At 40.8% G+C, this 17,355-nt stretch overlaps 1 protein-coding gene across 5 annotated transcripts; it reads left to right on the top strand.

Annotated features, from left to right (window-relative positions):
- The first annotated feature begins 1,516 nt into the window (after nucleotides 1-1,516).
- Nucleotides 1,517-17,180, top strand: erlin2 (ER lipid raft associated 2). Of its 5 annotated transcripts, none has more exons than XR_003462251.1 (13): nucleotides 1,517-1,667; nucleotides 2,802-2,909; nucleotides 3,254-3,335; nucleotides 4,078-4,124; nucleotides 4,447-4,508; nucleotides 4,692-4,817; nucleotides 6,255-6,328; nucleotides 7,317-7,375; nucleotides 9,917-10,008; nucleotides 10,143-10,232; nucleotides 11,080-11,159; nucleotides 11,241-11,521; nucleotides 11,560-13,706. XR_003462251.1 is itself a non-coding variant. In XM_027277519.1 (13 exons), the coding sequence occupies exons 2-13, from the start codon at nucleotides 2,803-2,805 to the stop codon at nucleotides 17,045-17,047; spliced, it is 1,026 nt and encodes a 341-aa protein (XP_027133320.1). In that variant the 5' UTR covers nucleotides 1,517-1,667; nucleotide 2,802; the 3' UTR covers nucleotides 17,048-17,179. The 5 variants fall into 5 exon arrangements, 4 of the variants coding, with proteins under 4 accessions (XP_027133320.1, XP_027133323.1, XP_027133321.1 ...); XM_027277519.1 differs by lacking the exon at nucleotides 11,560-13,706 and adding an exon at nucleotides 16,995-17,179 and having other exon boundaries at nucleotides 11,241-11,394; XM_027277520.1 differs by lacking the exons at nucleotides 1,517-1,667; nucleotides 11,560-13,706 and adding exons at nucleotides 1,679-1,817; nucleotides 16,995-17,180 and having other exon boundaries at nucleotides 11,241-11,394.
- Nucleotides 17,181-17,355: the final 175 nt, after the last annotated feature.

The raw sequence follows: 17,355 nt of genomic DNA on the forward strand, positions 1-17,355 counted from the left end.
AGTTCAGTCCATTTCCTTGTATTAGTTTACGGGCAGATCTGCCACATCCAATATGGCGGACACGTTGACGTATCGAACCAACGACCAACCCGCTCAATGCGGCGTCTTAGTATATATGTCTATGTCTACGTATATCTGTCTATGTCTATGTATATATGTCTATGGTACGAGCCAACAACAGGAAGAGGCGTAGCTGTGCTTTGCCTGGCGATCCGTTCCCGTCCACTGGGGGGCGCTAATACGAGAATTTAGCCGCCGCGGTCAAACTAACGCAGAGAAGAAGTGGGTGGCAGGTGCCTGACGCGCCTGTCTTTTTATCAGCTGCTGTTGGACTCAGGTAATATCAGTAAGATCTGCAGAGTTGGAACAACATGTGCCACTAAACTCAAATAAGTGTCTGTGTTTCCGGTTTTGTTTGATTTGACAGCAGCGTGTCAGGGGAGACAAAGCGGTGCAGACATTGTGATGCTAACTTGGAGCTTTAGCGAAGGTTAATGAATATCTGGCTTTGTGTGTTGCTCTGGGCGCCGACACTGAAGTGTGGTGTGAGGCTGGTCCGAGACATTTAGGTAACTAAACGTGTCGGTGAACTGGTGTGCTTTTGAAGGGTTACCGTTGCCATGACATAGTAACTTACGTCATGCTATCACGTTAGCTCCGACGCCCGCCGACAGCCCCATACAAATGTATGTTATTTAGAGCAAACACACCTGTTGATCATTTAATTATTCAACGACGCATACGCACCTTAATATCCAACGCTTCAATTCGGCATAACTGTGTCCACCAGTTTGGTTTATTTTTAAATAAAGTAGTAACTTTGACTTTGAACTGCTCCAATGCTGCTCGTCGTTTCCGTCAAAACAGAGGAAGTGCACAACTTTCGAGCTGTTTTTTTAATTAAATAATAAGTAAAATAACACGTATAGCCTGGTTGTCAGTCTCATTTGTATGCTGACAGAAGAGGCTTTTATTCGTGCTCAATATTAAATTTGCGTGTAACAGGTTTGTGCCGTTTCTGGTTATTATAGACACAGATTAAATGTTAAATATAAATATTTCAATATTTATCATCACAGTAACAGTGTTACACACATTAGTAGCTGTAAACACTCAGCATTAGAAAAATACATACGTTGATTTGGTGCTTACATAAGGAGTAAACATTTATAATCATCACTTTAAAAGTTACATACGTTGTTTTTGGTGCCTGTTTGTTTCCCAGATATATTAGTGTGTGTGTGAATGGGTGTATAAGAGACATTAACTTAAAGAACTTTGTAGAAAGGCGCTTTATGAAGTTCAGTCCATTTCCTTGTATTAGTTTACGGGCAGATCTGCCACATCCAATATGGCGGACCCGTTGACGTATCGCGACCAACGACCAACCCGCTCAATGCGGCGTCTATGTATATATGTCTATGTCTATATCTATGTATATATGTCTATGTCTATGTCTATGTATATATGTCTATGGTACGAGCCAACAACAGGAAGAGGCGTAGCTGTGCTTTGCCTGGCGATCCGTTTCCCGTCCACTGTGGGGCGCTAATACGAGAATTTAGATGCCGAGCGGTCAAACTAACGCAGAAGAAGAAGAAGTGGGTGGCAGGTGCCTGACGCGCCTGTCTTTTATCAGCTGCTGTTGGACTCAGAGTAAATATCAGGTAAGATCTGCAGAGTAGGAACAACGTGTGCCACTAAAAACTCAAACTAAGTGTCTGGTGTTTCCGGTTTTGTTTGATCTGACAGCAGCGTGTCAGGAGGAGACAAAGCGCGTGCAGACATTGTGATGCTAACTTGGAGCTTTAGCGAAGGTTAATGAATATCTGGCTTTGTGTGTTTCTCTGGCGCCGACACTGAAGTGTGTGTGTGAGGCTGGGTCCGAGACATTTAGGTAACTAAACGTGTCGGTGAACTGGTGTGCTGTTGGAAGAGGTTACCGTTGCCATGACATAGTAACTTACGTCATGCTATCACAGTTAGCTCCGACGCCCGCCGACAGCCCCATACAAATGTATGTTATTTAGAGCAAACACACCTGTGATCATTTATTTATTCAACGACAGCATACGCACCTTAATATCCAACGCTTCAATTCGGCATACATGTGTCCACAAGTTTGGTTTATTTTTAAATAAAGTAGTAACTTTGAACTTTGAACTGCTCCAATGCTAGCTCGTCGTTTCCGTCAAAACAGAGGAAGTGCACAACTTTCGAGCTGTTTTTATTAAATAATAAAGTAAAATAACACGTATAAGCCTGGTTGTCAGTCTCATTTGTATGCTGACAGAAGAGGCTTTTATTCGTGCTCAATATTAAACTTTGCTGTAACAGGTTTGTGCCGTTTATCAGACGAAAGGGCAGCTACACTTCTTTTATTACTCATTATAATACATTCTACTCAATTATCAGCTTCAAAACCAAGAACAGAGTCGTCATAAGTCAGTGTAGATACTGTTGTTGATGCTACCTGACAGATTTACTTTGTATATGAGGAGAGGCTGCAACGTTTTCACACTTCAGCCTCAATCCCCTCTTTAAGTGCGGCAAGGTCACTGAGTCCCAGCTGATGCCTGACTAAGCCTGAGCCGAGCTGAGAGGAGATAAACCAGTGAGCCAGAGGCCTGCTGTGCTGTTACTACAGCACTATACAAGCTGCTGACTGAGTTTATTAGTGTAGCCTTGTAGTTGGGAGCATTTATCTGTAATTTAATGCAGGATGTTGTGTAAACACCAAAAGACAAACTCTGTTTCCATCTGCTCATACTCACATGCTGATTTCTCTGTCCGCCTGCCAGGATGGCACAGTGGGGTGCCATATTCTCAATAATTGCAGCTCTGGGAGGAGCGGCGCTTTTAGCCTCCGTGCACAAGATCGATGAGGGGCACACTGGAGTCTACTACAGGTGAGAGAGCACCACGCATTGTTGTTTTTGTCATAAAACAGCACCTGCTGCAAAGATGTTAGCCTTAAGCAACTTAACTATTAAACAGTGACTGCTTTAAATACCTGTGCTTGCCAAAATAGCTGTGGTTCTGTGCCTCTGTACCTTCTGAGGTACACAAATAAAGATTATCTGTGTCTGCCGTCAGTAAATGCTACCTAAAGCATTGACTTTGATTGATCTTACCACAAGTAATTCAAATACTTTGTTTTCTTCTGAAGCCTGAGCCTAAGATATAATGATCAAATGTCTGTGTCTGTGTGTGTGTGTGTGTGTGTGTGTGTGTGTGTGTGTGTGTAACGCAGGGGCGGGGCTCTCCTCACCACTACCAGCAGCCCTGGTTTCCATCTCATGCTTCCATTCATCACCACCTACAAGTCTGTTCAGGTGAGTTTGATTTCTATGCTCTAAAATCCAGACAGACGATTCTTTACAGCATATTACACCCTGAATCCAGAGAAGTGAGAACTCCCAAAACAACCCTCTAACCGTCCATCGTGGGAGAAACATATTGTATGTACAGAAATACCAAGAGTGATTGTTCCAAGAGGGGAACAATACGTTTAACACAACATAATGTTAACAATTCTATGTTATTTTTGATATATTCATAATTAATCTACATTTATGTCTACAACTGTGTGAACTGACTGACATCATAGAGATGTACAAATATGTTGTGGTCAGGATAAAAAGAAAGTGTCTGCCACAAACCTTCTGATTGGGAAAGTTGGCTCTAATGCAGTTTCTGATTTAAAACCTCTATTGACAGACAAACATCCTTGTAGTTGCTGTTGTATAGCAGTAGATTTATATATATATTTTTAAAGGCACCGGGGAACTGACGTTTGGATGTCTTAAGATGTGCACAAACCTGTTTCATCATAAAAACTAGGATGTATGCACTCCTCTGCTGCTCCACGAAGGGAAATGAATAGGCCTGAACCTTGAATAGACTTCCTGTAACCATTTCTTCTGTATGTACAAGTGAGAACAAGTTTAAGACATTCAGTTATGTAATTTCATACTGTGTTGATGGATTTACTGTTTCTGGTATTTTTATAATGGTGTCAGCTGTACGTGTTTTGTCTGTACTTCACAATAGTAAAACTTTGTTTTTGTCTTGCAGACGACGCTGCAGACAGACGAGGTGAAGAACGTACCATGCGGCACAAGGTATTTCTGACTTCATCTTAAGTAGTATCAGATGTGAGCTTGTTACACTGATGTCTTACATGGATTTAAATCATCTTGATGCTACACTGATGTGTAATCAGTTCAGTGGTGTATCTCCCATTCGCAAACATAAGCCTGTTCTTGCACCATGTAACTCTATGCTCCTGGTACGATCATCTCCTGGGAGCTTGAAGGAATGCTGTTGTGGATCAATGCCAGAACCAGAACTGGGCAAACTGACTGAAGGTGACAACAGAGGGAGATTTCAGGCAAAAATACAAATTTTCTTCATAATCTTCTGTATTTTCTTTCTCTCTTTCAGTGGAGGAGTGATGATTTACTTTGACCGCATAGAAGTAGTGAACTACCTCATTCCATCAGCTGGTAAACTCTGTGAATTTCTCTGGAAATAACTGATATCAATATCCTGAAACAGCTAATGTAATACTGACATGTTGGATATCATATTGTTGCAGCTGACTCCAGCAGGGCCAGAGCCATGTCTGTTCTGCATTTCATCATCATTATTGACCTGATTGCCCCCCCCCCCCTTGTTTCTCTCTGCAGTGTATGACATAGTGAGGAACTTCACAGCAGATTACGACAAAGCGCTGATATTCAACAAGGTTCACCACGAGCTCAACCAGTTCTGCAGTGTTCACTCACTGCAGGAGGTGTACATCGGCTTATTTGGTAAGTGTGTTGCGCTGCACACTGTGTGTAAACAACTACACTAACCACAGTCTGCAAAATGTAAACAAAACCGTAGCACAGCAATGAAACACTTCCAGTACAGTTGTTCCTCGCTATAACGCGGTTCACTTTTCACGGACTCGCTGTTTCGTGGATTTTTTTTTGTGTAATTTTGCCTGCTTTTTTACAGCTTACTGTAACAGTATGAACGCGCCTGTGTTGTGGGTCCTGATTAACTAAGGGAGTACTGTACAAAATGTGTGTAAAAAGGTGTATAAAAGTGTGTGGTTAGGGGTTTTACGGCCTTAAAACATGTATAATAATTGTAAAACTTACTTCGCGGATTTCGTTTATTGCGGGTTATTTTTAGAACGTATCCCTCGCGATAAACGAGGGACCACTGTATACACATCATCATCATCATCATCATCATCATCATCATCATCATCATCATCATCATCATCATCATCATCATCATCATCATCATCATCATCATCATCATCATCATCATCATCATCATCATCATCATCATCATCATCATCATCATCATCATCATCATCATCATCATCATCATCATCATCATCATCATCATCATCATCATCATCATCATCATCATCATCATCATCATCATCATCATCATCATCATCATCATCATCATCATCATCATCATCATCATCATCACAAGAAGATTAAAACATTTATTTACAGTGAGCAAAAACAAAGTTCCTTTTCACAATGATCAAATGAATTTAATTAAATCATGTTCAGATGCTTCAGTTCTGACCAATCAAGAACTTACTCCGATATGTTTGGAACAAAGCAGAGCGTTTCCTTAAAAAGTTCGTGTAGATTTTGATTAGGGATGCAACGATTGTGAAATTCTGGGCCGATACAATGTTTAAAATAACAACTTGGCCGATGCAGATGTTTTTTTCTTTGTTACATGTATTGCAAACTGCATAACGTAGGTCTTTCTCGAAGCGTCCCAGAAGCGTCTCTACGCTCGGCTACGCTCTGTTCTATTTTTGACGCGAGCAGCACATGTCAATCCACACAGACCACCTCGAGCGGGCGGAAGCCAGACATAGAATAGGCATGGATAATCCGGTGGATTTTCAAAATAAAATACCTTGTGCAAACTGCCGGTCATAAACAGACAAAAGCTAAACTAATTAACTACGTAGCATATTTACACATGTAGAAGCATGTTGATGCCGATGCATTGGTGCATCTCTCATTTTGATCCCAGCACATGGCTATGTAACAACATAATCTAAGCTCAAAGTGTCACGGAGTTGACTGATGTGCTGGTCTGCTGTGGCAGAGATAACTAGTGGTGTGTGTTCACTGACATAATCCACTAAACTAAACCAAACAACTCCTGAGTTTTTAAAATTCTCATCAGCTCTCCTGCTCTCTTGTATTTTCACTACACAGACCAGATCGATGAAAACCTGAAGCTGACACTACAAAAGGATCTAACTTCCATGGCACCTGGACTTATTATACAGGTAAGTGAGAAATTATGCAGTCAAGACAAAGTTAGTCAAGTCCAGCAGCTGAGATCAAGACTGGGACAAAACTAGAGCTGACAAAGTTATGTAGTAAAGATAATGTGGTTAAGACTTCCCTCTGTATCCCCACTACCCTGTATTTACAGGGTCTTTTTTCCTTTGTTTGTATTCTTTGTGGTATTCGTAGCAGTTTGAGGTCGACCCATAGTGCCCCTGACCATTTTATTCCTGGGAACTGGTTGACATAAACTGGTTATGTAACTACATAATCTCAGCTCAAAGTTTCATTTTCTATCTAATGTGGTTTGGAAACAAACCAAAAATCAGACTTCTTTATCGTAGGCCTGGGCGATTATGGCTTACAAGTAATATCTTGGATTTTCAAATCTCAGATATACTACTACACTAGGCAATATTAGAAGTATTCTCAGCATTTTTTTTGTCCAAAAGTCAAAGAGAGCTTCATTTCTAACAGACATCTGAACTCCGACTGAACTGCAGTACAAAATGTGTTGAAGTTATAAATAGGAATATCAAACAAATTAAAAAGCTAGTGTCTCCTTGATTATGAAAGTCTTGTATTGACTCCCACAGCCTGCCACAACCACAGGGTTTAGCAAAACAAGACCTAGAAAGTTTAAGACCTTAAAGAGAGTTGAAGTGATTTTACCCCAAATTAAATTCCCCCCATCCCACCCACACATTCCACTGGGCTTTAATACTCTGGCCTTTTGTTTCTTGTAAATCAGATACTTTTCATTTCCGAGAAACAGTCTTGTAGTTCAGGGGGTATTTGAACAGGACTGTCTTTGTCTCCGGGCTCCTCTCCAACTGCTTGTGTTTTTCTCTGATTACTCTCATGGTAGTGAAACTGAAGTCATGTTTCTTGTTTCAGTCCTGCTCTCTTTAGCCGACTACTTCACAAAGTTGACTTGATTTGACTTTTGAGTTTTTTCTGTCATTGTTTGTTTGTCTGTCTCAACAGGCAGTCCGTGTCACTAAACCCAATATCCCAGAGAGCATTCGCAGGAACTATGAGCTCATGTGAGTTTTCTCTTTTTTTCCTGTGCTTATCAAGAAGTCGGTGTCTTTTGACTACCGAATGGGTGACATGACATGACATCCATCCTACTCCCCTATGACTGTGTTAGCATCTAGCTTCATAAATTACCACGTGCTTAGTCACAGGAACTGTGTAAGGCTCACTCACTCTTACGTTGAATTGTGCTTTCCATTATGAGTATAATTCCTGTTTAAACAGTTAATGTCAAGTTGGTATTATAAAATATACATTTAAATATATCCCTTCATTTCATTTAACATCTTTGGGAGTTGTCTCCTTCTCCATGTTTGTTTTTTGGTATTTGACAGCTGGGCCACAGCTCACTTTGTCACCAGGTCTGGTGTATATTTTGTCATCATTCCTGTGGGTTCTGGTAATATTAACTCAATATCTTGTGAGCTCTGTGACATCATTTACTGTACTGTCAATGGAGTCACAGAGAGGAGCAATCAGTCATTTTCCCATGTTAAATGTTTTATTTTTATCCATTGTTTTCCTGAAAAACACACAAAAGAGATCTTGCAGAACTACATATCATCCTAAATTTTACTGTTGTGGACTATCAGACTTTGAATGAGCATGCTTTAGGTGGTTCAGGGCATGTTTAAAATCTGTTGTTTTTAAAGCCTGTGAGACAGTCTGCACACTTGGGTTGCTTGCCCAACTGGATCTCCAGTTGTCCCGGCCGTGGCAAAAAGGTTTGGAATGCCAAAGGAAGAGAATTTTTAGCTATCTAAAAGAAATTTGAGCTTTATCGTTCCACCATGAGGAAGATCATCTACAAATGGGGAGCACTACAAAAAGACTACAGCTCTGCCTAGTAGTGGACGACCTTCTAAAATATCAGCAAGAGACACAAGAAAAATGATAATTTAGCCTTCAATCAGATTTTTAACCCTTTTTTTGAAAAAATGACAATATACCAATTTCTTTAGTTTGAGCCCATTATTTAGAATGTCAGTATGGTGAATTGGGGTATAACTTAACATTAAATAAGGTTACAGTGGTCCCTCGTTTATCGCGGGGATACGTTCTAAAAATAACCCGCAATAAACGAAATCCGTGAAGTAATCAGCTTTATTTTTTACACTTATTATGTTTTAAGGCCCTAAAACCCCTAACCACACACTTTTATACACTTTTCTCAGACAGGCATTAACATTTTTTCACATTTCTCTCTTATTTAAACACTCTCAAAGTTCAAACTTTTGCAGATTTAACAGAAATAAGTACAATAGTGTATTAGTAAATGGAACCAAAGATCAAAACCTGTTTTCAAGCCCAAACACTTTTAACAATTTAATTTTAATGATCAATCTACGAGGTTTGACACATAAGAAATTATTACCAGTAACTCACACGTATTTCACAGTTCCTCTGACGGTGCCGAACACAATGCGCGTTCATACTGTACAGTACGCTGTTTAAAAAAGCATGCAAAATTACACACAACAAAATTCTACGAAAAGACCACGAAAGGTGAACCACGTTATAGTGAGGGACAACTGTATTTTAATTTTTTTTTTTTTTTTAACCAAAAATCTGACCATCACTCTAGGGTTCACAAACTTTTGAGCAGCACTGTATGTGGTTATAGGATGTTTTTATTGGGCAGTGGCTCGCTTGACTGCAAAAAAAAAAGAATTTGGGAGGGAGGGGAGGGGCATTTTATGGTCATCTTTTGGTCTGAGGCTGAAAGCCTTGATGTTTTTGGTCAAGTTCCAGTGTCTGCCCTTACATACTTATGATTGTCTTGCTCTGGAATTGGCCTGAGTCGCTGACTTTTTGAACCCTTTCTGGAAACTTTCCATAAATGTTTTTTATTCCAGGAAATTACTTAATAAATATTATTGAATTGTGATGTTATGTTGTGATGTTCTGATCACAGAAATAAGAGTTTACATGCATATAGTCATATATGTCTGGATCTTAATTGTATGAAGTCCTTAAGATCCGCAAAGAAAACATCACATGATGTGATTCTAAATCTGTGAGTGCCTTAATTACTACTTTCCTACCATACCAGAAACTAGCATGATTCACATCAGCATCACAGTCATAATTACAAATGATTACAAATATCATAAAAGTGCAATGTTGTAAGTTATTAAACTTAAATTTAATGGATAGAGTACTTTACTGTCTGTGCATAGTTTTGTTAATCCTCACATTACTAATTCTCCAGTCATATATGCAGAGGAGCTGACATGGATGCTCATAAGTCATAAGCAGCGATTGTTTTTTGTTTGTTTTTTCTGACATGAATGCAGTACTGTCTAGTTTAATAACGCCATAAAAACACTAAATACAAATTAAGACCCTAACAATTCTACTATTTAATTCACTATTTAATAATTCTACTAATTAGGCTTCTAAATATGGATGGAAAATGTGTAAATTGCTTCAAATAAACAATATTCATAGGCAAACACTTTCACTGTATATGCCCCCAGTGTTCTGAGGACAGGTCTGATCAGTGAAAATGTGTGGAGCCTTTTAATAAAGTATGTTTCTGTCGCCAGGGAGAGCGAGAAGACGAAGCTGCTCATCTCTCAACAGACACAGAAGGTTGTAGAGAAGGAGGCAGAGACAGAAAGGATCAAAGCTGTCATAGGTGAGTAGAAAAAAATAGAACAAGTTTGTCACTTGGGCTCATTTCACTGTGATATACGTGACTGTAAACTTTACTTGACCTTTAATTGTCAGGCTGTGTATATGGTAAAAGGTTATGTTTCTTTGTTTTTATAGAGGCTGAAAAAGTGGCACAAGTGGCAGAGATCAAGTTTGGACAGAAAGTCATGGAGAAGGAAACGGAAAAAAAGATCTCTGAAATTGAAGGTTTGTATCCAGTAATGGAAGAAGTCAGATCATTTGATTTAAGGAAAAGTGCCAACAAATGTAGCGTGTCTGCAAGGGCTCACACACCAACGAGGCACGTTTAATCTTGAAGCAGCATTGTGCAACATGTCTACCTTAATACCTTTAAAATGAAAGGTCCACTTTTTTGTGTAATAAAAACACACCACAGTGTTATTGCACTGTGTGTGTGTGTGTGTGTGTGTGTGTGTGTGTGTGTGTGTGTGTGTGTGTGTGTGTGTGTGTGTGTGTGTGTGTGTGTGTGTGAGACATGTGATAACATGAATAATCTCTGTGTGCTCTTGAGGTGAGCACTCCACCAAAATGTTGTTGTGCAAGTTGACTGATTACACAGGTTTATGGAGCCACTACCCTCAGTGCATCACCAAACATTTTTTATCATGACATGTATCATGTGTTTTATGTAATTTGTCATATTGGTACTTCTTGTACTAGACTAGGTGACCACAGACGGCAGCTGTGCGTAGCACTGTCGCTCAGCATTATTGTTGCGTAAGTGGTCAAAGAGGTTAGCGGTGTTTGAGCCTGTTGCGAGGATCGCGCTGCAGTGTTGGTCCATGCCGGACTTTTCATATTCAAACCACGTCCAATAGGAGAATATGAAATGATAGACATTGTTCTCATGGTGGAACTGTTGGGTCTCTGTAAATAATATAAAGAGTATGGTCTAGTCCCATAACTTTTGTTATGATATGGCACTATATAAATAAAATTTAATTGTTTGACAATCCCAGTATTTATGAGTGAGAAGGTTTCATAAATATCTGCCGCTGCTGTTGATGTGACAGTGTTTGTTTCTGACTCATAGACGGTGCTTTCCTGGCCCGGCAGAGAGCCAGAGCAGATGCAGAGTTCTACACAGCACAGAGAGCTGCCGAGGCCAATAAGGTAAACACAAACAAATACACATTGCACCTTAGCCAGGAGAAATCTGGACTTGTAATTTGAATTGTGTTTACTCTCTTGCAGATGAAGTTAACACCAGAGTACCTGCAGCTAATGAAGTACAAAGCCATCGCAACCAACAGCAAAATCTACTTTGGGAACGACATACCCAAGATGTTTGTGGACTCTGGCTCTGCAGGGAGCTCTATAATGGCCTCTGCAGCCATGGACATTGATGGTGAGCAGATCTTGGACTTGGATTAGTAAGGAAAGTAGTGGAACCTACAGGACCACCCAGGGGTGGAGGACTATCTGTTGGAGGGCAGGAGCCCGGCCCACGGGCTGGTTGGCTGGCAGGTTCTCCCTCTGGCCCAGAGAAGCTCTGCTGACCTGGGCCCGTATTTCTCAAACATCTTTGATCACTGTTAGAAATCACACTGAAAGATTGACTGTCAAATGTTCCTACCTCACAGCAGAGGACTTGAGTCATTTATGAGGACACACTGAGATAATCTTGACTCAGTAAATTTTAGAGATAGGGGATAAGATGGCATCATCCATGCTTAGAATGAGTCATTTAGCCAGGCATGCTTTTGAAGGAAATGACTGTGTTGTTACTCAATCTGGTCTGTGCTTCATGTGCTCTCAGCTGCAACATGAAGGATCAACCAATCTATTACTCATGCGTTCATACTTTCATTTACGTTTTGTGTGTTTGAAGCTGTGATATCTGCTACCTGTCGAAGAAAAGACAAAAATGCTTTAAAATAATCTTCAAAATGTAAAATCAGACTCCGTTACTTTGGCCTAACTTCAGCCTGTTTGGCTGCTCAGCTGACTCACTTGTTATTTTCACTTTTAACATAACAAACAGATGGCAGACATTAAGATATCTCAGCTAAAGCTGTCTCCTTTAAGTTAGCCTAAACTCAGATTGCATCCATGACTGGCTCATTGTAACCTGGCTGTGCTCATCTGTAAACCTCATAAAGTGGAATGTAGTTGGTACATTATTACTATTGGTCTTGAAATATATGCTTACTACTGCAGATAGTAAGCGATTTAGCTCGACAGTTGCATCTTACATAAGCACAAACTCATAGTTAATCCATGTGTAACACTTTGCCACTCCTGTTTTTTTGGTTTTGAAAAGGTGATGTAAGAAAAAGACACCAGATTATCAGTCTTTGTGCAGCCTAACAATCAATGTTCAATGAAGGGGCTTAGTTGGCAGCAGTCCCAGGAAGAAACATATCTCTTTAATCCAGTAAATCTCTTCTTAATGACATGTTCTACATTCACACAAGTTCAGGTTGGACAAGCTCTGCAGCTCTGCTAGAAGACTTAGTATGACTTATCAATATTAATAATGTAACTAAAATGTTGAGTTTTTTCTGCTGAAAAGACGAAGTCTGGGTCACTCTGAGGATCAGGTCAGGCTGTGATTTCTCACTCTAAACTGCTTGAAAAAGACGGGCCCTGAGCAGATGTGTCACTTCAGAATAAACAGAGGGATGACGAATGCACTGTGTGGTAGCTGCTGGCTGTCTGATAAAATCATCACTCCATTTGTTTGTATACGTATGTTTTCTTTTTCGTTCTTTTTGTAAGATTTATTTCATGCACAGGGGACCTATTGAATTTGTGCAGCTGTATGAAGTTGCGCCACATTTTGCTGTATATTTATGTAGCACACTGTACATTTAGCAGCCTATATTTGCTGTGTATCTGTTTTGCATTAGAAGTAACCACTTTGAAAAGATTGTGATGGTCTATCACACGAAAAACCACTTTCATATCAGACATCAGGTTTTCAAATCATTACAGCTATTTTTGATAATTTTATGTAAATGATTGGTGTATGCCCTGTAAGAATCTTCACTGAACACATGGTAGTGCATTTTCTTTCTGCCTTTGGCAATATGACCCACTGCCCTGGAAGAGAGAGGGTAAGTTGACTCACTCGAAATAGTCCCTTTTTTTCCCCCAGTTCTTTATTGCTCAATAGTTTCGTTCCCTGGAAATCCTTCTTAACCTAACTCTGGATTTGATCACGACTGAAAACCAAACTCTTTCTCTGTCTGATGACCTATGGTCAACATTGTGGATTTACAGCAAGTGTGATGTTACACATTACACGGGTCAATGACCAAATGTGTTTTCTAAGGGACCGCTGATTTGTGTTGATGTAGTAGAGGAGGAATGTATACAGACATTGAAATTAGGAACTTGTGTCCTGGATTCTCTGTAAATGGCTCCCTGACATCATCTGAAGTGCTACAGTTAGCCCTCAAAGTGACTTCCAGCTTTTCAGATTTTCTCTGCCTGATTGAGACTTCCAGTGACTTGAAAGGCAAATGTTTTTGCACTCATCTCATTTGTTAATGTGCAATGAAGATATTGTCATTTGATAGGAACTTGTGGGTAATTCTTTTAGAAATCAATGGCATTAAGATTTTTTTTAATTTACATTGCAAGTCCATTGTGATGTACAAGATGTTTGTTATTAATAAAAGGGTTTCAAACACAATAAAACATGCAGTCACAGCCTTTCTTGAATAGTTGAGTTGTGTACCATAATGAAAGTGGAAGAGGTGGAGAGCTGGATTAGTGCACTGGCTTCCTCCCACAGTCCAAAGACATGCAGTGAATGGGTTCATTGTTGACTGTAAATTGCCCGTAGGTGTGAATGGCTGTTCAGCTAGGATAGAGTTGGATTAGTTAAGTCAAATCAAGTCAACTTCAGCGCAATACAACAAATCACACATCACCCCAAGGAGCACATGACCCTTCTGTCCCCAGACAAAGAAAACAAATTACCTCCCATAAAATGAACCCTACATATAAATGTTGGGCTGGTCTTGCGACCGCTCAAAGCGCTTTTACAGGACATATCTCATTCACCCATTCACACACATTCACATTGACGGTCACTGATGGCATCTGCACTGCAAAGTGCCAACTGCTCATCATTTTTAGGAGCTAACCATTCATACACATGCACAGCCTTCGGGAGCAATTTGGGGTTCAGTATCTTGCCCAAGAACACTTCGACATGCAGATTGGAGGAGCCAGGGATCGAACCGCCGATCATCTCATTAGTGAACGACCCGCTCTACCTCTCGCCCGGTCAATGTTTAAACCTGATTAATTTGCGTTTAGAGTGGGTAATTTTAAGAAACTGGCAATGATTCATTTCTTTTCATCTGTGTGCTGCATATTTTCTCATGTCAGTCATCTGATCCTCTTTTGTCATGACTGAAAAAGTATCTTTTTCCTGGAAAATCCAAGAAACTGAGCACCTGATACACGCCTTTGTGGTATGACAGATAAGGACAAACTCACTCCCCCAAAATTATGTAGAGTATAGATCAACAGAAAGTCACAGGGTCTCATGATGTACAGCATGCAGACTGTAAAACAACAGAGGCAGCCAAGTAAAGAGTAAAGCAGAGATGAGAGAGAGGCATGACGCCAAATTTGACAGAGAAGAGGACCTGGGGGTGTGGAAACAGGTTTTAGTTTTAATCTTGATATCATATGCATAAACCCAAGTTATCCTGGGGCACCGGTGAGGGTGGTGCTGATGCTCACATTTCAAACTTGGTTTATTTAACTTCAGAAGAGTTGATTTGAATTCACAAACATTTGCAGGGATTCATTTGAGTCTGTCATGGCTGCAAAATCTCTGGAAGTGAGAAATTCATGATTTATATCTCCATCTCTAAATGAACTGAACTTTGTGATCTGCTGAATAATCCGACCACAAAGTTTGTTGATGTGACAGAAATCCCCTGCGTTTCCAGCAGACATCTTTAGGTGGGGCGGGGTGTGACAATGCTCGGACATTAAAGGAATGGTAGAGATGACATTCATATGAGCACACGTGGATGCAATATGGGCGCGTGGCCCCTCCTACTATCATAAAAAGTGAAACTTTCTCCTGATTTTCTCCAGAAAACTGGAGCAGCAGCTTGAGATAAGATACCTTTATCCTCTAGACTACATCTAAAGTGAATTCACCTGAGGATTATCGGCTTCAGATGTGGAAAGTTTTTTCTCTCGGAGTTAGTGATGGAGTAATTTGGGAAGAGGTGAAAGCCGTGATGAATGTGCACTCCACAGAGCATGGAGAGGCAAACGCGCCTGTCCTCCAGTGCCTATGGGAGTATGTTAAATCAGCTCAGGAGGAGATTCTGTTGTCTCCATACATGCCTGCGTATTACGCCTTCATGACGCACCTCCTCCTTTGCGCACCTTTCCTGGCGCTGGACGCGCTGGGCAGCGTCTGTCAGCGGGTCCGGTTGTGGAGGATCGCTGCGGATGCAAGTCCGCCGCCTTCTCTCCAGCAGTGGTCTGAGTGTTTTTGGAGAGTGTTGTACAAATACCTGATCTGCGTCCTCCCCGTCACCGCGCTCTTTCAGATGGTGAGGAGCCACGCGTTACCGGAGCTGGCTCCGTCCGTGTGGCAGCTTTTTGTGGAAGTCATCGCGTGTTTTCTGCTCTTTGACATGCTCTTCTACATATGGCACTTAACCATGCACAGGTGAGCAGCATGTACCTACAGTATGTTTGTCAGATGTGACCTGGCTTCACCTCTGCTCTGCTGTCCATCACTCATGCTTTACTTACTCAGTTTGCCATTTTCATCTTTTTCAATTAGAGCTATATTTATCTAGTTGTGTATCACTTAGTGTCCTTGGAGAGTTTTAGTTCTCCAGTGAACTTTTGGAGTCTTTTCCACTAATAGAAACATGAAACAGCCTGCATGTCTTAGAGCAAAAATAGCAGCTGTTGGTGGCTTCAAGCCAAATACATTTAATAGAAAAACACCTGAATATATGAATTATAATATGCACAGTTTCCATCTCCTTATACACTGACTGGTCAGTACGGCTTATTCCCACCATGTGAGAAGGAGCGCTACCACAGGTCCTCCATTCCAACTCTTTAACACCAGCAAGGCTTTATGACTTACTTCTGTATACTTCTTATTTATGAGTAATTTTTTATCCATCTTCTGAATATGAGCTGCTGTGACAAGTGATTGTGCTCAGTTTGGCAGTCTGTCTCATCTCATCTCATCTTGTCTTGTTTAGTCTTGTCTTTTCTTATCTTACAACAGATTCTACTGCTAAGAAGCTTATAATGTTTCAGTTTTTGTCATCATTGTCAGAGAGGTATTCATTTAACTATCATGTGTATTATTGAGCTTGCAGTTTGTTCATTATACTGAGAGGTGTCTCTAATATTTTACCATTTACATACATGAGAGGGCCATCATTTTAGAAACGACTTTCAATATAATGCACTCCTGCACAACAACAGCACCCACTAAAACCTCAATAATAAACATAGAGTAGAATTACTGTATGACGTCTCTGACAGTGTCAATGAAAACTGATATAAACTTAGTAAAAGTAGAGTTTATGGCAGAGTTGTTATATTGGATCATATGGGATTGTAGTGGCCACTCGGTGTACAGTTCATGGAGAACACATCCGGTCGTCCAATAGGATCTCTTCCACCTCTGTACAGTTTTGACATTAAATAAGATTAGAATGTCAAACAACAGCTTTTTATCTTTCAGGATCACTTGTTAAGCAGAATGCTATAGACAGCAGGAGATTTTGTATTATAGGTCACAATGCAGTTGTTTAATATTGATCCAGTATTGAACTTTTATAAAGTCTGGGGACTTGTAATAGACAAGATAGACATAAAGAATGATCGACTTTGTCCCACTGTGCTGGGACACAGTGCTGAAAGTGCTGTGGTAATTTCTGGGAACACTGTAATAGTATAAGCATAAACATCTATCTGTCTGTTTCTCATTAGGGTTCCTTGGCTCTACCGCAACATCCACCAGCTGCACCATCAGCACCGTATAACCTTCGCCCTGGCAGCTCAAGATGCCAGCTCTGCCGAGCTGCTGTCTCTGCTGCTGCTGGCTCTGAGCAGCGCCTGGGTGGTGGGCTGCCACCCTCTGAGTGAAGCATTCTTCCACCTCATCAACAGCTGGCTGGCAGTGGAGGACCACTGTGGCTACGACCTGCCCTGGGCTCTGCACAGACTGCTGCCCTTTTTGGGAGGAGCTCCCTTCCACCAAGCCCACCACAGTATTCACAGTGGAAACTACGCCCCCTACTTCACCCACTGGGACCACCTCTTTGGCACATACCGTGCATCATCATCTCAC

This window comes from Larimichthys crocea, chromosome III (assembly GCF_000972845.2).
Source record: "Larimichthys crocea isolate SSNF chromosome III, L_crocea_2.0, whole genome shotgun sequence".
Lineage (NCBI taxonomy): Eukaryota > Metazoa > Chordata > Actinopteri > Sciaenidae > Larimichthys > Larimichthys crocea.